Raw genomic sequence first — 20,955 nt, forward strand, 5'->3', positions numbered from 1 at the left:
GTGCAGGAGCAGCAAAGGAGAAAAAGGTGGCATTTTTTCATCTTCTCATTTCTCTCAATCACTTGTCATCTAAGTGACAAAATGCAGTACACTAGAGGATCGTGCTGCATCATGGCTTCCTCATGCTCTGTTAGCCAGATTGCAAGGTGATAGTGGGATGGTGTGTGGTGCAAAGTGAAAAGTGTATTTCTTTCAAGGGCTCTTAAAAGCTAGTGGAATGGGCTTTTAAATGTTTATTTTTAGAGGGGGTTTTAAAATGTGAAACTGAATAAATAAATTGAACTAGCAATGCTGTGAACTGCGCCATGGGTCCTTCTGCTTACATAGCATGTCCTTTGTCACAGAGCTGTAGACTTTCCATGCTGGCTGTTCATGGATGATGCTCATTTATGTTGCATTTTTTCTCCAGCTTCCTTTTGGATCCATCTGATTGTACTATGGGGGTTAGGAAGCAGGTTTGTATTTGATTAGAATTCATTTTAATAATTGCAGATAGTAGAGATCGAGATACTATCGTTTAGGTGACATTAGTATTCCCTTTTACTTTCTCCTGTGGCCTGCCAGTCACTGGTGGCTTTATATTTTTCTTAAGGAAATAAGGCACAATGAATGGCTAGTTTGTTCACTGTACAAACCTCCCTTCCTGCTAGTGTTTTCCTCAAAAGGTCTACAAAAGCCAAAGACACAGCCTATTGTCTCAGGGCTTAAATAGGTAAAAGGTATTCTTAGAGACTTCTGCATTAGCATTAATCCTTTTGTATCAAGAGTCAAGAAAGAAAAAAAGCAAAACTAATATTACCAGTAAAGGGAGGAAAATGAGTAGCTCAATGCATTAAAGAAATAGAGAAATAAGTAGTCAGATGGGCAGGGTACAAATAATAAATTGTTGTTGTTGTACTTAATTGTGCACAACTAATAACAGCAGGAAGAGAATTTTCCATTTGCTTTTTCTTCCCTGTGTTTTGTTATAAGCAGTTTGTAGCTAGTTGCTTTCTCCTTATCAATTGGTACACACTTCAGAAGCTTGTAATGCCTAGATTATAGCTAGTTCATCTGCCCGGCCTCTCAGAGCTATCAGGCAGAAAGAGGTGTGAGAGAGCATTAGGCAGAAATGAAATGTTTGCGTCTGTATAACAGAAACATGTTCAAAACATTGGATGATGTTTTACTCACAGACCCATTGAAATTAATGAACATGCCTAAATTAGGTTCATTAATTTCACTGGGTCTGCTCTGAGTCAAACTAAGTTGAATACTACCCATTCCTGCTAGTTTCTTAATTCTATTTTCTTTAAAAAAATACATCCACGTTGATTTCAGCTGGACACACTTTGAAATAAATGTGCTGCCCAAGTCTTTTTGTCCCCATTATTTCCACCAAACTCCCTTGTTAATAAGTAGCCATGTATGGAGGCTAAAAAACACAAGTCAGTGCTTTTCTTTTGACAACCGAGGTGCTTTATTTATCATGCATCATACGGAGTTGCCTCCCCCCCCCCCCCAATTTTGTGTCTAGACTGCTCCTTCCCTGGAGCTCAGAAGTCCTCTGAAGCACCTCTAAGACAATCAGCTAACATATTTATGCCACTCATGCTTTTGGCTTACTGACTTGACTTCTTTCCCTCCAGCTTTTCTTAAAATTACCTTTAAAAGTGCTGTCTCAGTATTTTATTCTCTGACTAGGCCTCACCCTCCTGAGGAGACTCTGGATGACTGAAAACAGTGCACCCTAGGGATGTCCCATTGCGTTTATCAAGCAGGTTGCATACTCAGTGTTTTGCAAGTCAGCTCTGTACATGGTTATTCACACTACTTGATTAATTTTACCTTGATGGAGAAAAAAGAAAGGTCGTTTGTATACCAAAGCTTTAAAGATAGAATATATTCTTCCTGCTCAATCTGTAAAAAATGTGCCTTTTTCTGACGGGTATTTTGTGTGGTATTCAAATATCTTACAACGTACATTAAGCTGGCTAATTTCCAGTTTCTTTAGGAATATTTAAACTGAAAACAGCTCTTGTGTTTGAATAGCTATCCATTGACATATAAATTCAGTTATGTTAGAATTCCTGTTTATCCATATTAATTACTCAGATACATATATGGAGCCCAGAGGATACATATAGGCCACAACAAATACCTGTCTTATTGCTCCTCTCTCATAAAGCACTTACAGCTATTGTGGCCTATCTCGGGGTGTGGGGTGTGATTTAACCTCTTCCCTCACAGTATGATTAGTGAAATCCTAACCATGTCTACTCAGAAGTAAGCCCTTTTGAATTCAGTGGGGTTTACTCGCAGGTATGTGGGTTAGTTTTGCAGCCTAAAGTTGTGAGAATCCAGGGAGTTTCAGTTGTCCAAATTTTTTCCATCCTACCTGTGAGTTTTGTTCTCAGACGTGCTGTCATACATATCATTTTTATTTCTTGTTCTGGTTGTTGAAATGGTGGGGGTACCTTGTTTTGTTTTTATGTGTTGACTTGTCATTTTTATTTTTATTATGGATATGGGCTTCAAAAGGGGAAGAAGCCTGGGCCTCTTTAGACCCCTGTGGGAGCCTAATTCTGTCTAAAAGGAGGTCTGTGCATGTCTCTGATATCCCAGCTCAACTTTCTCCATTCTGCTGTAAGACCGTAGAGCCACACTCCTTCATGGTCAAACTGGAAGGAGATATGAGATGCGTACACAGTCCTTCCATTTCCCCTAACAGGCACATCTTGGTGCATATACCAAGGGTAGAAACACGAGTTTTATGAACTAAAAGGATTATACCAATAGCCTGTAATGTTTTAACTTTATGATGTGGAAAGGGTGAAGAAGGTGTTAATTTGAACTACAGGGATTGAGAATGTCAGTATTTCTCTTAACCAGCCTTCTGCACAAGTTAGTACTAGAAGCAACCTTTCATCTCTTGAGTCAATCCTATAATTAGCATCATTCTTTGCCAGAGGCTGAGTGAGTGTTTGTTTTAGGTATAATATGTCTGCAAGATATTTAACTTAATCATTACTTTTTATTAACAAAGAGCTAGCTGCTCAGTTATCAGATTTAAGTGAACTTGAAATTCCTCAGAGAAAATGGGATAATGATTGACCTATACTGTGTGGATGCTCTTTGCGGTCGGCCTTGTATATTTATCAGTAGGCTGACCCTTAAGGCGACTTACAGTATTCATGCTTTGAATTTAGAAAGCAGTATTGAAGGCTAAGTAGTGACTAATCTGCTAGATGCAGCTCATTGAACAACTAGATTGTATAGATCTTATCTACATCCATTCTGTTGGGTTTGTTCTCTGAATTTACTGTATTGTCCATAATTTTTCAGTGGCATTTCATTTTTGTTTGCATGAGAAGCTAATATGCCTGAAAACCAGAAAGATTATTTTGCTCAGGCTGTACATTTCAAATTGTTTAGCTTCTCTAGTCTTTACTTCCAGAAGTTGTAGGACAAGGTAAAACCTTACTGGCTTCACATGCATAGAACAAATGTGGCTTAGGAGCTAGTTTAGCAATGTGTTGTATTCATCTTTAGCTGCTAATATGCTGCCAGGTGTGCAGCAAGTCAGTAGAATCCAAAGTAAACTTTCAGCACTTCACTTGGGAGCATGCAGCAACTTGTTCTGCCTCAGGAGCCCAGTGCGTTGGCTAGTCCTGGAACAAACACGCAGATCCTTGAAGAAGAACAAGTTTTCTAGGTGCTTTAAGGCAGGTGCAGAAGGCCTCAACTTGGAGTGTGGAGACTAGCAGACAGTGAGAAACATCTAACAGTATGCTGTAAGCCTGCAGAGAGGCTACACAGCATGGAAGTAGCAGTTGTACTAACTTCTATAGGATATTGTTCTGTGTCTGAGGGGCCAGCAGGATTACACCCATGGCTGTAATATTTTTGTGTTAAGTTATTCAATATTCATCTGTGTTCATTCTATTTAATCATATAAAATGTTCAGTGCTTTTTGCCCCCTGTTTCAGAGTTTGCAAACACACAATACATTCTTATTTTTTATGAACATTCTTACAATTCCCTTTATTAATGAAAAACATTTTAACAATTAATTTAGAAATAAGACTTCTAAGTGAACATAGTAGACAGTGGAAAGCATAGTCTGATGTAATAAGCAGTTGGCTGTGTTCCTTGAATGGCTTTGTGTGTAAAGTTATGAATACTGGAAAGTACATGGTCACAAAGGAGTGGAGGGAAAAGAAAGAGAAAATAAGATAAATTAAGGATTTGTGTGTGTTTTATTTCTAATCCAATATATGAATACAGTATTTCAAAAAAAATTACTGGGGAAATGTCAACGGTTCTGTATATTAGCAACTGCTTATATTATACAGCTGGGATTACTTTGTATAACCACAAATATTGCTCAGGTTTTTTTGTTTAAAGAACACCCTGCATTTGAGTTTACATCGAGATTGCAAAAACATTATTGACTTGCAGAATAAAGAATTTTTATTTGAAATAATCCAAGAAACAGTCTGAAAAATATTTATTACTAATATTATGTATATACTAAGAAAAATAAAATGTTTCCCATCAATAATAAATCTATCTCACTACAGCCACAATTTAACTTAGTTTCATTTCTATAATGAAATAACAACTCATATATTTGTTTAAAGAGAAAAGCTTCCCAGTGTTCCATTGGTCATATTTTTTTCTGTTCCCTTTATGCACCTGAATAAAAAAGTAATATTGAATCATACCACTTTTATTATTGACTCAAATTGCTAAACTATTCATAACAAATTATATCTTAAAGTTCAAGAATCAGGCATGGACCACAATACAAAAGAGATAATCTATAAAGTTTTCATCATTGGGTATGAAAGGGCAAAGATGAGTATACATCTTGCATGAACATACAAGATGCCCCATCTATAAGATGCCCCCTATTTTGGGGGACTCAAATTTCAGAAAATGTGGAGATGGCACAGAGTTGTTGAGCTGATTACCCAGGGTTGTAGAGCTTTTCTTGGGGGGGGGGGATTGCCGAAAATCGCTCACCTGCACACGTCACAAAATCCACCTCACGTCTGTCCCCTTGCTGGCAAAAGCTGCCAATCACACGACCAATTGCCGCAGCGTCAGCCAATCAACACCACCCATTGACACAGCAACCAATAACATGCACAATAGCTGCTAACAGCCGCAGCGGCAACCAATCAAACGTCCACCCTTATACCCATGTATAAGACGACCCCAATTTTTTAGCTTGATTTTTAAGGGAAATAACATAGTCTTATACACAGAAAAGTATGGTATGTACTCAGGCTATGGGAATACCATGCTCTAAAGGCTCCACCATGAGTCCCCTTAACTAAAGCTGTGCTTTCTTTCCTTTTTTTAATGATACATTTACTAAACATGCGTTTTTAATAAATTAAAATAATCATAACTGTCTTGCAAGTTATACCCCAGTCTGAACTACTTGTCCCTGTCAGTGTATTTTATCATCCCTTTTGTGCTGGAGTAACATTGGCTTGGATCCACAGTTGCACTTCCACTCACGGAATATTTCTTTCCTTGAGTGGAAGGAGCACCTATTTGATCCAGCTGTCTGTTCGATCCAGTCCAGCACTTTTTTGTTTTCATTTTTTTTGCATTGATAAAGCTCACCCCAGTCTACTGACACTAATGAAATCATTCCATTAGTTTCAGTGCAACTAAATTGTCTTGAGTTCTGGTACACTGGTTTGTGGAGGCTGTAAACTTTGTCGTTACAGCTAGAAGTTTATGAAGAAAGAAGGAATTGGGAAGTATATGTGTTAAAAACATTATAAAAGTATGAACAGAGCAAGATGAATTATGTACTGAGGACTCATGAATCATCCCTTTTAACATATCCGTACAATATAAGTGTGGATGGAACTTTTGATCCAGGCATGCTCTGTTATTAACCTGAACCGCCTTTCACATTCTGCAGTTGTCTGGTTACTTCCTTTTCTTTCCTGCCCTTTCCATGTACCCCGGTCATTCCTTCACCCTTATTTTCCCCAAACATATATTTTTATTCTTCTTTTGCTGCCAGGTTGCACAGGGAATGTAGGAGCTCATAATAGAGGTCATCGCATGAAAATGACTCCTCACTTCAATTCAGTACATTTTGTAGGCTTGGCATAGCAGCTTGTTTTTTACATGTAAGAGTTTTATAGTTATTTTACCATATTTTGGCAGTGCTTGGTCTCCTAACTAGCCATTATGACTACAAAGATCATTTTTCAGGAAATTATAGACTTTCAGTCTTGTCCAGGCATGCTTGTGGGAACAGGCAGATTTTACATGTTTTCAGAAGCTAATACATTTGGGTTGCTTTCTTCTGATCTTTTGTCTCATGAAATCTTTGTTGTTTTTTGCCTGTGAAGTTGCTGTACTGATGTGGGCTTCTGTAAGCACTGCAATTCATGTCAGTTGCAAGAAATAAGCCTCCTCATGTCTTTTACTGCAATGAGTGAACCCATTTGGGCTGGAGACAGATTATAGCTTGCTTCCAGAGAACTGAAGGCAGTCTGAAAGAGGAATCAATGGTTGTTGTGTGCACAGTCATCCTAGTTTACCACTGGTGAACAGGTTTTGCATATTTTTAAAGAAACCTCTGTGAACAGCGGTAATAATAGCTAGCCTACTTCAGTCATCCATCATTCACAGGGTGGCATTATGGCAATAGGATCTGCCCTTGACCAATGTTCATTATAACATGTATAGAGACCAACTGTACATATGAAGAAGTGGTCTGTACATCTAAATATAAACATGTGTAGGATGGTCATGACACTGCACCCCTACACATATTATAGACTCTGTTAAATGTCTGATGAAGGCTAATGAACAAAAGAAACATGTTTTTTATCTATTCGCAAAAATGTTGTATCCAACTAAGTTCTCAGAGGAGACGCAACTGAAGTTAATGGACCTAACCTAGTCACATTTGTTAATTTCAGTGGATCTACATCTACCCAAAGTATTTACCGGTATATACCACCTTATACCAGCAAGACACTGTACAAATAACAATGAATACATAAATGAACAGAAAATGAACAATACATTAATATCCCAATAAAAATAAAATGCAGCCCTAAGCCAAAGGCTTGCTTAATTATTGACATGAAATGCCAGAAAGGCTTGAGCTCAGAGGTACATTTTTAACAAGTGCCAAAATATCCTCCCTTGCACATGTCAGCACTCCAAAGTCAAGTGATTCAGTAGAAAGCAGGCCACCAGAGAGAAGGCCCCCACCCCAATTGCTGCCAATCAAGATTAGCCCAGTAAGAGGGTCTCTTCAGCAATGCACAATGCTCTGACAGGACAGTAGGAAGCAAGGCACTCCTGCAGGCATCCTGGTTAATAATAATAATAATAATTTATTATTTATACCCCACCCATCTGGCTTGGTTTCCCTGGCCATTTGGTTCCAAGTTGCTCAAGACTTTATAGGTTTAAACAAAAATGTGAACTTGATCTGGTAACTTACTGGCAACCAGTACAGGTCCTTTAGGTACAGTTCAATATGTGTTTGATAGAACACCTCCAAGTAACCTTGCTACAGCATTCTGCACCAACTTCAGTTTATGGACCCAGCTCTGAGGAAGCCCCATATAGAGCACTTTAAGGTAGCCCTTTCTAGAGATTACCAATGCATCAGACACAATGGCTAGATTATTAAAGGTAAAGGTACCCCTGCCCGTACGGGCCAGTCGTGTCCGACTCTAGGGTTGTGCGCCCATCTCACTTAAGAGGCCAGGGGCCAGCGCTGTCCGGAGACACTTCCGGGTCACGTGGCCAGCGTGACGAAGCTGCTCTGGCGAGCCAGCACCAGCGCAGCACACGGAAACGCCATTTGCCTTCCCGCTATAAAGCGGTCCCTATTTATCTACTTGCACTTAAGCGTGCTTTCGAACTGCTAGGTGGGCAGGAGCTGGGACCAAAAGATGGGAGCTTACCCCGCCGCGGGGATTCGAACCGCCGACCATATGATCGGCAAGCCCTAGGCACTGAGGTTTTACCCACAGCGCCACCCGCGTCTACAGATTATTAAAGAATATTAAAGAATGATAATGATAATAATAATAATAATTTATTTACACCCCGCCCATCTGGATGGGTTTCCCCAGCCACTCTAGGCGGCTTCCAACAAAATATTAAAATACAATAGTGCGTCAAACACTAAAAGCTTCCCTAAACAGGGCTGCCTTCAGATGTCTTCCAAAAGTCTGGTAGTTGTTTTTCTCCTTGACATCTGGTGGGAGGGCGTTCCACAGGGCTGGTGCCACTACCGAGAAGGCCCTCTGCCTGGTTCCCTGTAACTTGGCTTCTTGCAGTGAGGGAACCGCCAGAAGGCCCTCGGTGCTGGACCTCAGTGTCCGGGCAGAACGTTGGGGGTGGAGGCGCTCCTTCACATAGTTGGTATACCAGCCACTGAAGCCACTTTGGCTTCCAGGAACAAATAAGAATTGAAAACTCTCAAGCTGTGTACCTGTGTAATCTAAAACATGCACATTACCCAACCCCCAGACCTGGAAACCACCCACCCACAGGAACTCAGTCTAGCCAGGATTCATTTTCAACTTATTGACCCTCACTCAACCCATTACTGTAAACCAGTACACAGTCTATAACAGACAAATAAAGCTGGGTATCATCAGCATAATGCAGACACTGCTTCAAACTTCCGTAGGGATCATTACCAGCAACTAAATATGAACATTAAGTAGCATGGGGGACAGTATAGTCCCCTGTGGCACCCCATAATACAAATGGCAGGGGACTGAGGTGCAGTCACTTAATGTTCTTTGATACCAGTCTAGTGGATAAGAGTCAAACCTCTGGAACACAGTGTGCCCAACTCCCAAGTCACACAACCAGTCAAGGATTATACCTTGGTCAATGATATCAAAAGCTGATGAGAGAGCCAGCAAGAGTTTACAGGGTTGAACTCCCTCTGTCCCTCTCCTGGTAAAGCTCATCTAAGTGACCAAGGCCAATTCAGTCCCAAAAGCAGGCCTAAGCCTGTGCCTGGAGCTGAGCTGTCACCACTCTCACAAGTGGTCCAGAGTTGGAGTTTTTAAGCAGGCGTCATTGCACTACCTTTTCAAGATGGCTGATTCCTTATTAAATGACACATTCATATAACTCCCTGGACCCACCTGGATAATACTCCCCAGCAAGTACAAATAAGCAATGAAGGATCAAGACAGCAAGTTGGCTGAACAGATATAAGCACCTTATTCACATCCGCAAGCTTCAATCAATGAAAAAAATTCTACAGTGTCTGAGCAAATGGTGCATTGGACACCTCTCAATGGCCTGTCACAACTGTGGCATTGCAGTCATTACAGAGAAACAATTTTGCCCTTGAAAGTGCCTCTGCATATTTGTCACTCATACCTCTGAGGGTTGTAAAGCCTCACGTACCAAATCAATGTCTATTGCTTTAGACCTGGAAAAGCTCTGTTGGACTACTTAACAATGCAAAGGAAACTAAAAAGTAGACCTTTTCAGTCTGCAGTAGCGTGCAATGATTGTGTGTGTGTGTGTGTGCGCGCACGTGCGTGCGCTCTAGCACACATTCAGTCATCTTTGCAGCAAGTCCTTTGCTATTTATATTCAAGCCATCTTTCGGTCTGATTCATTGCCTGCAGCTCTCCAGTATACTAGTTTATCTATTATGAGAGAAAATGCTTTTCAAGCTACTGATCTATTAAAAAACACTATTTTGTGTTTTAATACTGTAACATTTTAATTAACAACAAGAAGAAGAGTTCATGTTTGCAGAATGGAGCTTTCCAGCTCCTTCCCTTTGCAGCCCCTTGCATGCCCTGAAAATCTGATGCTGGGGCTTGAAAGGTCCTTGGGAATGGTATGGGATGCAGGCAGATTATTGCCCCTCCCTTACATGAATTGAGGAACAACTTCAGATCCAAGCTCTGTTCCCAGCTTTAAACATTTTCAGCCCCTGTTGTTTGTGGCATGCTGAAAATAATAACCCCCTTTATTTCTGGCCACTCCCTGAATGGCCCAGATCATTAGTATTCAAAGTTGGCAAAAGGTCCTTGGATGAATTCCTTCTGAGGACATTGATCTCCATTTGCAGCTTAAGATAAAATGACTCTTGGAACATCCCAAGTATTTTAATAAGTTTCCTTAGCATGGAAAATATGTATGTTACACTCATCAGCTGTGTGGCTTATGAATCCTTCTAGTTGTTAAGTATCTGTGCATACAGGCTTTCAAAGCTAATACATTTTCTGTCTTAGATTCTTTTTCTGAACTTTTTTATGCTGTTTCTTCTTTGGGGTTAACTTTGTGGCAAAATATCTGAACATTTAAAAAATGAAACTTAAGTTTTAATAAATGGTGATTTGTGATAAAGAAAACCTGTGGAAAACATACTGTGGTGGACTCTACTTAATATGCTAGATGTAGAAAACCTTTAGCCGATATACTGTTCTAATTGCTGAAATATTTTATTTTTCATTTATAACCATTAATTACTTAATCCAAACCAGTGATGCAATCAGTAACCTGATCCTGGAAAATCTGTGCAAACAATAAGACTTGTTGTCTTGGATGTACCAAGAAGTTACCTTTTTTTAAGCTAAGCACATGAGAGGAAGGAGAGCAGGGTTCATATTTGATACATCAGAACCATCACTAAATACTCTTTAGTTCTATGATGGTGTAAATTGGGCAAAGCTGGTAGGAGACTTTGTCTGCTACAGTGTTGCTGTGAAAACATGTTTAAAAATTCCTATTACATCAGAAAAGCAGAGAAGAAAGCAAATATATATTTTAAGTTCTGCTCACTCAATAGAATTTGTGCTCAAAGGTTTGTTTCCAATGTATTTGATATTTAAGCAGTTGCTTTGTGGCTTGGCTGATTCTTCATTTATATTGCTTAATCAGTGGATAGATTCTATGGCATGAATTTTCATAGAAGTTGATTCTACAATAGAACATGCAATTCTTATACCACTATAGAACTGTATTTCTCATAACATTGTTGTTATTACCCGTCTATTACTATTATTACCCGTCCTTCACCAGAAAGTCCCAGGGAAGGGTTACAGCAATATATAAAATACAGCATTAAAAACAGTTTAAAATAAATTACAGTCACAAGTAGTTTGAATCCTAATAAGTATCAAAGGCCAGAGTAAAGAGGTGTGTCTAAAGCATGTGACAAAAACTACAATGAAAGTACACCTCTTTGAGAAGGGAATTCCACAATCTGCCAGAAAAATTCCTTCTCCTGGGTCCCCACACCCCAGACCTCTGAGAACAGTGGAACTACCAAGAGGGTCCTACTCTGGTGAATCTTAAGACCTAAGAGGGTCTTTAGAGAAAGAGGTAGGCTTTCAGATATTTGGGGACCTAAGCAATTTAGGGCTTTGAACTGGCAGCCAGTGCAGCTGTTATAAAACAGGGGTCATATGAGTTCTAAATACAACTCAAATCAGTAATTGGACCACTATATTTTGGACCACTTGAATTTCTGAAGTAACAAGGTTAAATCCAGGAGCACCCCCAAGCTGTTTAGAAAACAGTTATGTCAAAACAACTAATGTCTGGCATTACATTTATGAATAAGCTGCATTAAATATGCTCATATTTGTTTTTGAGGATGTTGTTCCTCTAAGCACTAAGTGCTTCTTGGATGTTCCTTGCATCTGATTTCATATAGCTAAAAAGTATATGTACTTATCTTTATTTAGGCACTACAAAAGTGAATCTGGTGAAAATCCCATCAACTGCTTCCAGTCCACGAGACACTGCTTTAGCTGCTGTGATATGCAGCGCACTGGCAACTGTACTGTTAGCTCTCCTCATCCTTTGTGTTATCTATTGTAAAAGGCAATTCATGGAAAAGAAGCCAAGCTGTAAGTTTTCCATATTATATGTTTAATAATGTTGCCTTTGTTTTCTTTGCCTTTAAAACCAATAACTTTTTCACCTGAATTTTCATAATGAGCATCTTATTACACTTTGGAGCTGATTCTCAAAGCATTTCCTTCACCTTGAGTGATTACATCATAGACAATAATTGATTGAAAGGTTGTTGTGTGAATCTGATGAACATACGCCCAACCACCACATGTCTAGATGCTTGTTAGTCTTGCCTGGCATGTGGTGAACCCATTTACAAGACCACACATGCATCAAAAAATGACCCAAACCAAAATCATGTGTGAAAGATGTTCTTTAAATTAGCAATGTCAAATAGCAGCAGGTGGACCATAATTTCCTATCAGACAACCAAAAGTAATCCATGCCTGGATTTTTCTTATAGGGAAAAAAGCAGACAAAGAACACTTCTTATTCAGCAACTTTTGATTGCTTTCAGCTCTACACTAGAATTGGGGTCTACCCTGTACTTCTGGTTGGAAAGAACTTCAGCTTTCTTCTTCTGCAAATGGTTTCTATTACACTTCTGCCAGACTAGGGCTGGGTACACGCTATACCTTTAAAGCACATTTAAAGAATTCTGGTTTAAGCCTGTTAAGAGTTGCTGTGAATTGTAACTCTGTGAGGGGTAATGTACAATACCCAGAATTCTTTGAGGAGCAAAATGCGCTTTGAATGTGCTTTAAAGGTATAGTGCATACTCAATCTAGATAGTTACTTCACAGTGCTTTAGAATCTTAACTGTGGACCCAAAAGCAGAGAGATCTAAATGATTCATAATGAAGTGCTTCGTCACTGAATAAATTTTGTACATGAATGTGAAATTATGCTGGTTATGATTAGAAAAAACTGTAACCAAAACCGAGACAGTTTAACCATTTCAAATGTCTTTTCTATTCTTAAGGGTCTGTGCGATCACAGGATATTCACTATGAAGGCTCTGAGCTTTCATGTTTTGACAGACCACAACTTAATGTGTATGCTCATAGAACATGCTGCCAATGTCAGCGGGACCCATCACAGATATGTCGTAAGTACATTCATTTTGGGTGAGGTTTATGGGGAAAGGACGAGTGCAAGCAGCAGGGACATAAGAGATAAAGAGAAAAGTTAAAAGATCAAATTCTGAAATTATACTCTTCATAGGAGTTTGAATCTCTGTAACCAAACATTGCTACATGGATCTCAATATTCTAACATAACAAAAACAATTGGCATTCTACTTCGGAGTGTACTGTTCGCTGTGTAGATCCTCAGGAGCATATTTTTACCTGCCTTACATCTTAAGCTTTCCTAGCAATTACATTCTATATGAATATAGGGAATGGGAAAAAAGAAAAATTTTAACACATTTCTTCAGAGGCTAGTGGAGAATGCTGTAATTTCAAACGGTATCTGGCAAAGAAATCATAGTAAAATTGTAGCATATAATAGTACTACGCACCGTATTTTTCACTCTATAAGACGCACCAGACCATAAGACGCACCTAGTTTTCGGAGGAGGAAAACAAGAAAAAAAATATTCTGAATCTCAGAAGCCAGAACAGCAAGAGGGATCGCTGCGCAGTGAAAGCAGCAATCCCTCTTGCTGTTCTGGCTTCTGGGATAGCTGCGCAGCCTGCATTCGCTCCATAAGACGCACACACATTTCCCCTTACTTTTTAGGAGGGAAAAAGTGAGTCTTATAGAGCAAAAAATACGGTAAGTTACTGGCAAGCACTTTAAGAGACTGTGCATTAGATTTTCTTCTAGCAGTTAAGGATTGGAATTCAGCTTCTCTTAATTAAAGAAGAAATTGGGTCTCTGGTGTCTGATTAAAATGAAACTGAAAGTTTGCCATGTTGAGACAGCTGTTACGTTATATGCTACAAGTGGAACCTGCAGCAAAATATTGTAGCGTGTGGTTCTCCTGCACAGGTTTCCAGTTACTCCATTATTTCCTCCTGTTCCCTGATTTTCAGTCCTCCCACACCAACATTCCATGCCCATCAAACGTGCTTAGTCCTCATTGGACTGTTGTTATTGCTTTGCCAGTGGCGGGGCAAGGGAGTTTTTGTACTTCTGTAAACTTATAAGATATACTACATAATTTTGTTCAGGGGTATCTGGTTAGTGCTGCCACTTTAGCTATGACCTGGCTATGGTTATGCTTTACAATCATATTCCCTAAGTGTGGCTAAAGAGAACCTTTAAATAGTTGTGTACATGGCTCATGTGGTCTTTCATCTAGAAATGGCTAGGTGTCATCCTTCATGGTTGTAGACAGAATAACACTGAATGACCTTTTGAAAAGAAAATCCAATATGAAATTTTAAAATGTTAAGATATTACTTTTAAGCACACGTAGGGCTGTAACTGGCATCAAAGACCTACACGTTGTCAGAGGCAGTTGTGAGCTTTAACTTGTCATAGGTGACCAATTTTATGTAACTCATGCTAATAGTATCCTGCTTCCCACCCCCCGCCCCGCAAAAAGTGTATACAGTGGTACCTCGGGTTACATGCGCTTCAGGTTACATATGCTTCAGGTTACAGACTCCGATAACCCAGAAATAGTACCTCGGGTTAAGAACTTTGCTTATGAGAACAGAAATCGTGCTCCGGCGGTGCAGCAGCAGAAGGAGGCCCCATTAGCTAAAGTGGTACCTCAGGTTAAGAACAGTTTCAGGTTAAGAACGGACCTCCAGAATGAATTAAGTTCTTAACCCGAGGTACCACAGTAGTTGTTATAAGCAGTGGCTCTGCTTGTGCATATGAATATTGTTGCACATTGTGTTCCAACACATGTTCCCAAAAGATCTTATATCTGTTAAGATAAAAGTTTTATTTATTTTTAGGACCAGTGCATTTGATTCCATCCCTGTGCTGTGATGAGACATGTAGCCTGGAACACAGCTGCCATAGCTGCCCTTTTCACTCTCGGAATACACTTCATGAAAGGTAATTCAGGACCTTTATTTGTGTCCGCTGCTAACTATTCTGTTCTTATATCCTGTAATAAATATTAAATGAACTAAAAGAGTGAAGTGAAAAACTTTGAATTGACACATGTTTGCTGCCAGCTTTGTGGAAAATTCATATTCATGGCAATATCATTATTACTTTTGCTCACTAAATAAAAACTGGTTGTGGGCCACTTTCTGTGGTGTGAATGCTAGCAAGTTAAAAGAAGTTAATGATCTGTTTCTGGGTGGGTATCCATATACCCCTTTGAAGACCCTGAGGTGATTTCTTAGTACTTGATCCATAAAATACTATGCATACTCATTCTAACAGACACCTTGCTTGGAAAAATGTTATTGCCAGTAACTGAAGTTCTAAGAGTGTTTCCAAACAATAATTTTCAGAATTGCTTGCTGACTCTGTTGCAGACATCTTAGCGCAATGTAGCACTTCTGTTGCAAGTCTATTGCATATTTGCACCACTAAAGCCGCATGATTTTGTCATGTGAGAAAATACAAATCTCTTGCTCACCTTGCTTTGCAGGCATTTGCAGCTGAGAGTGCTGCATGAAACATGGTTGCATATCACAGATTTTGCCATTTTTGAACAAAATATTGTTGGGCCCCACCTGCCCTTCTTCCCCCAACCCACACTTCTGTGGAGCACACCTTCTTCCATTACATGCAACTGGGTGCAGGCCTCCCCTTCCCCTCCAACTGTTCGCAATACATTTCTGCCTGCCTCGCCTGCCCCGCACCCCTACTCACCTGCTTGCCTCTCCCCTGGGCCTGCCTCTCTTACCGTCTTGCCTACCTGTCTCTCCCCAGCTGCCCTGGTTCAGACGCACTTGGAAATGGTGCCAAAAGTCAGGAGGAAAGCTGGGAAAAGAGGGTGACACTTGGTGGCTGCCCAAGGGAGAGAGAGCAGTGCTAACTTGCATAAAATATTGGAGGGGCTGCCCACCCTAAATTGGGGGAGCTGAAGGGATCAAGATCCCATAGAGTTGACACCTGCGAATCACGAGTAACATAAAAACACTAGTTCTTACTCTAGTTCTTGATTTGCAGTGTTACTTTTTGAACCTTATTAAAGTCGTCCTTTATTTCCTGTGACTTCTTGCAGGAATTCTAATTCTGTTGGGGAAATGATTCCAGCATTCCTCGGTTCTCTTTCACATTCAACCTGTGGAGATCTTTCAGATGCCTGGCCTCTTATCCAAAATCCAGCTTGCTGTGATAGTATTTCTTTCTGTGAGTCATACCCTGAGCTAACGGGAGAAGATGAAAATTCTTTCAGCCTAGAGACTGAAAAAACAGCCATTGTGGATTCAGATAACGAACAGGATTTAAGGGTGTTCATGTCTACAACGTCTCATTTTGGAAGCTTGACAGAATCAACTGAACTTTCCAGTAAGAGTCCTTCCAGTATCACTGCTTCATTAAACCAGTTCTTAACTGCTGAACCACTGTCAACAACAGAGCTTGACAAAACAGTTAGTGATTCTATAAACTGATGGCCAGGTAAGAACAAAACATTAGTTGTCTACCAGGTGAAGTACTATGTAGTATCAATTAAACTTTTACTAATGCTATCTAGGATAGTTTGTAAATTGTCTAGTTGAAATTGGTGTCTCAGAGATCCTTCACTAATAATTCTGCCTCCTCTTGTATATATTTTACATGCTTTATAAAAGCAGATTTATGCAAATTCCTAACGCTTTTAAAATCTTACTCTGATTTGCATAGCCATTCCTATTAAAGTCAATGACCACAGCTCCAATCACGTGTTCACAACTAAGAGCTCCCGAGGAGGGCATGGATCATTTCTGTGCATCTGAAGTTGAACTCGGCTCATCTGGATGAGCACTGGTTCCACGTCACTTGCATATGGATCTCCCTTGCTGTTTTAAAGTCCATATTCCTGTTTTGAATTGTTATCTTGTATTATTTTTGAACAATACTTAAGCCCTTTATATCAATATTATATTTATTATAACTTTTAAAAGAATGTGACTGTATAATACATTTGCAGGCTTATAATGTATAGGACCTGAATTTAAATAAGATTGTGACAAGATGGCGGATTTAGGAGGGCTGCTGCGGGGATTAGGCTGATTCCTGGACAATCCCACCAGCAGGGGACAGCAGGAGAGAGATGGGATGGGGTTGTCAGAAGACACTTTGAATATCCCCAGAGGGAGCTGGGGAAGCAGTATAGACTTGCTCTGTGGGCTGAAAATATTTTTCTTCCCAATGTTTCTGATTGGAATTGACTGGCTGAAAGTACTTTTCCTATTAATTAGAATATAATTAGTATACAAAAGCTTGTGTTCAGCAGTAAATAATAAAAATGACAAAGGCATCTTCTTATGACAGTGACATCTAGAATGTGGCCAGTTGTAGGTTTTGTGCATATGGCTAACCCCTGCTATCTTGCTCTCTTTTAGGAATCTAAAGGACCTTTCTTGGCAGCCTTTAAACTGAATGCTTCCCAACGTGCTTCTCTTTGAATGCTTGTGGATGGAATGTGGCCTGGATCTCGATGTTACAAGGTTTCAGAAACAGCTGAACTAAATTGGCAGCATTTCAAAGCTCTCTCAGGCAGTTGCATTTGAAATACAGCAGCTGTATGAGAAAACTTCAAGGAGCAGCTTGGTAAAAGACCAAAGGCAGATCCATGCTACTCTGTCTCTTTTCTGAACAGCAAGCTTCTGTGTCTCATTGACACAAGGAAAGTTTGGTGGACTGATCTTACTGCTAAGCAGATTATGTAAATATAAAGAGCAATAGAATTGTGTGTGTGTGTGTGTGTGTGTGTGTGTGTGTGTCTACTAATAGCAGGTGTTTGTTTGTCCATTTTTCTGTTGGCAAAAGGAAGCATTTAACAGGATTTTCAACGAGCTGTACTGAGTCAATACATAATAGGCCAAATATACAACAGTAAAAAGAATCTAAAAATAATAAAATGAAACTTCATTGGGAACTTGGGATCTGCCTGTTACAGTACAGAATGCATAAATACTTGTGCGGAGAAAACATGCTGTGAAAATTGCAAGACTATACTAAAGTGCTTTTTTCACAGCTATTTACAGTGCAGTCCTATGCATGTTTACTTAGAATTCTAAGTCCCACTGTATTCAGGGATGAATATTCCCAGATACATGTGCAGTTCTAATGTGGCAGCAACTTTGCTTGCCAAAAGATGTTAACTCCAACTCCCAGCCAGATATTTCTCCCATAATTTTTTTGCATTTCTATGATGGCGTGCTAAAACTGTGGGTACTTTGGCAGGAAAGCTAAATACTTTTAAGTCCTATTGATTTCATTTGGAATGCTTTTGAGTAGTGCTGACTCTCACAATAATACCAGGAGGACTTGAAGTGTTTGCTTTTGGCTAAACTATATCCTGTATATTTTTTAAACTTTGAAACAAAGAACCAAGACTTTTGTGTTATATTTAGTGGAGAATCCTTTAGTATCATTGAAAAAATAAGGCTGTATTCCTGTATACACACCAATGTGGGAAGCAAGCCTCACTGAATCATAGAATCAGAGTTGGAAGGGACCTTGAGGATCATCTCCTTCCAACTAAGCATCCATGACAGAAGGCCATTCAACCTCTGCTTAAAAAATACGTGTTGTTTCAAGCAAACATCCAATGGAATTATACTATGTTAGAAAACTAATGTTACAAAATTCACGTTTTTATACGCTAGTGAAAACCTGCAAATAATACGTATACTTTTTGCATGAAGAACCATATATGTGTGTAAACTTTGTAAATAAAATAATCCAATGTGCATTTCAGTATTCTGCAAAATGGTTAAGACTATGCGTGGAGACTACTGTTTACCTCTAAAAACTGCTTTCAAAAGGCCTGTGGTATGTGCCCCATTGTAATGAAGATCAAAAGTTTGAAGCAAGAACAGGATTTTAAAATGTGCATATTGTATAAATGCAGTTTACAAAATGTTTGATTCAACCAAATTGGTCTTGATTATGTTGCCTATGGCAAGCAATTTTGTATATGCCAATAGAAAACATACACTGAATTTTTTATACTATTTGCTTTCAAACAAAAATGCTTTCCCAATATTCTTTTACATGCAGGAATTCAAAGGGGTGGACGAAGACTGTAAATTACAACTTTGTGTATATGTTTATATATTTTTCTATTTGTTAATAAATAGTCATTTAAATACTATTTGTATATATGTGTGTTTCAAACATAGATCTTCACCTAAATAATAGTTATATTTTAGAAACATGTCAAACCATCTCAGTATGATTCTGCCTTCTTATAGTCCGTTTTTATTTCTTTAGGCTATAAGACTGATCCATGCTTCCTTTGTTGCTGCTTCCAAATTTGGAGCAAAGCAGGGAGGGGAGAGGGAGGTGCTTGTATCTTTTGTGTCAAGATGCACACTCTCCCTCAAATATAATAACCTATCTGTGCATATGTGCACCCACAAACTGGTAGTGATGATGGATAAGTAAGTCACTTGGTGTCCTGTGTTGTCACTTTGGGTGAACATTTGAAACAATCCTGTGTTCCCATTTCTTCAGCTTGTGGCCTTCAACTGCTTTTCTCAACTAGAAACTTAGAAGAGGACCCGTGTCTGCACATAAATCATTGTCATACAAAAGCAATGCAGTTAATGAGAAAATTTTGTAATGCACAGCCCTGGTCTCCTTGAGCACACATTACATCACTTTAAATGGAAGGCTTTGCCAGGGAGCAGGTGCACTCACCTAACAACTTTTAGGGTATGGTAGCATGCCCACTAAACAAACTGTACTAACTGAAACTGGGTATTGCTTGTCACTGAGGTGGGCCTCTCTTCTGACCACTTGCTCCCCAGCATATAGATCAGTGCTTCCTAGGCCCCTTTCTAGGAACCAGTTCTGAACTTTCGGCCCATTCCTCCCTCCCCACTGTGACCAACTCAGCCATCTCTGTGGAACTCGTGACAGCAGTCTTCACAAGTCTTGCCCCAGGCACCTTTGTTTAAACAAGTATATCCAGTGAGAAGATCTACATAGGAGCCCCAGAGTGTCTGAAGACCCTTCCTAAAGTAGCATGTTGAATCATGGAATAGTAGGGTTGTAAGATGCCAATAATTTGAAGACTATTGCAGCAGATCTGCTTGCATATCATTCATAGATGCACACAGTTATGGGGCTCTTATGAAACTCTGAGCAAACAAGTACAATCCCATAATGAATTCACGCTTGCCTATACATAACAGTAACATCAAATGGTGCCTTGCATATCTGAAACAATTCCCAAGCAACTTGTATTCAAAAGTATACTGCCTTTGAAAGAGGGGGGACAACACAGCCATTGTGGCCAGTAGCCATCCATGGGCTTATCCACCATGAATTGGTCTCCTCTTTTAAAGCATCCAAGTCAATGGCCATCAGTGCCTTTTGTAGGGGCAAATTTTATATGCTCTGTGTGAAGAAGGATATTTCAGTGTCCAAGATGGGTTAAGCACAGTTTACATTTCTCCTTTGTTGTAGAACCTTTTGAGGGCTTTAACTTTGCATGCACCGAAGTCTTTACGAGCAATATCTCCTGTAGATTAAATTAATCCTCTCGCCTCCTCTCTGAGCCTTATGACTAGAGGTTTAGATTACAACCTGAAGCACATTCCAATTCAGTCTCTGTTTGAGGGGTTTTTTTATTTTTTAAGGGGGGAGAAAAAACAAAGACCCCTTATTTGAGCTAGTGCATGCCCTCTGCAAGAGAATGCGACTGGTATAACTTGCATAACAAAGGAGCACAATGTGCACACTGTGTTAGCAGGGTGCAATTTAATCCATACTTGCTTTAGGCATGAGTGTTGCTGGCACACCGTCCTTGGCCCTTGCAGCACACAGGAGCTCCTTTGATTGTGTCCTGCAAGGCAGCCCCATCTATAGAATGAAAAGGGCTGCAGGTGGATTTGCCAGCAGTCCTGCTGTGATTCACATCAGCAGTAAATGATGGGATTAGAGGAAATGTTCCATAATAGTGTACTGACAGGGAGAGCTGATTGAGGGCATACTAAGGATCAGGGTAAGTGACATCATTTCTCCAGCGGGAGTAATGTTAAGATTTCCCTG

At 39.7% G+C, this 20,955-nt stretch overlaps 1 protein-coding gene across 5 annotated transcripts in view; it reads left to right on the top strand.

Moving 5' to 3' along the window:
• TNFRSF19 (TNF receptor superfamily member 19) overlaps positions 1-19,051 on the top strand; it is a 52,449-nt gene extending 33,398 nt beyond the window's left edge. For 4 of the 5 annotated variants that reach the window (XM_081004179.1, XM_081004180.1, XM_081004181.1 and 1 more), the window contains 5 exons: positions 11,715-11,879; positions 12,809-12,934; positions 14,742-14,844; positions 15,971-16,368; positions 17,295-19,051. In XM_081004179.1, the coding sequence (XP_080860305.1) occupies positions 11,715-11,879; positions 12,809-12,934; positions 14,742-14,844; positions 15,971-16,361 (785 nt within the window). In that variant the 3' untranslated portion in view covers positions 16,362-16,368; positions 17,295-19,051. The remainder of the gene's footprint in view (positions 1-11,714; positions 11,880-12,808; positions 12,935-14,741; positions 14,845-15,970; positions 16,369-17,294) is intronic. The other variant, XM_081004183.1, reaches the window with a different exon arrangement.
• The last annotated feature ends 1,904 nt before the right edge of the window (positions 19,052-20,955 follow it).

This window comes from Podarcis pityusensis (genome assembly GCF_964106645.2).
Source record: "Podarcis pityusensis genome assembly, chromosome: 4".
NCBI lineage: Eukaryota > Metazoa > Chordata > Lepidosauria > Squamata > Lacertidae > Podarcis > Podarcis pityusensis.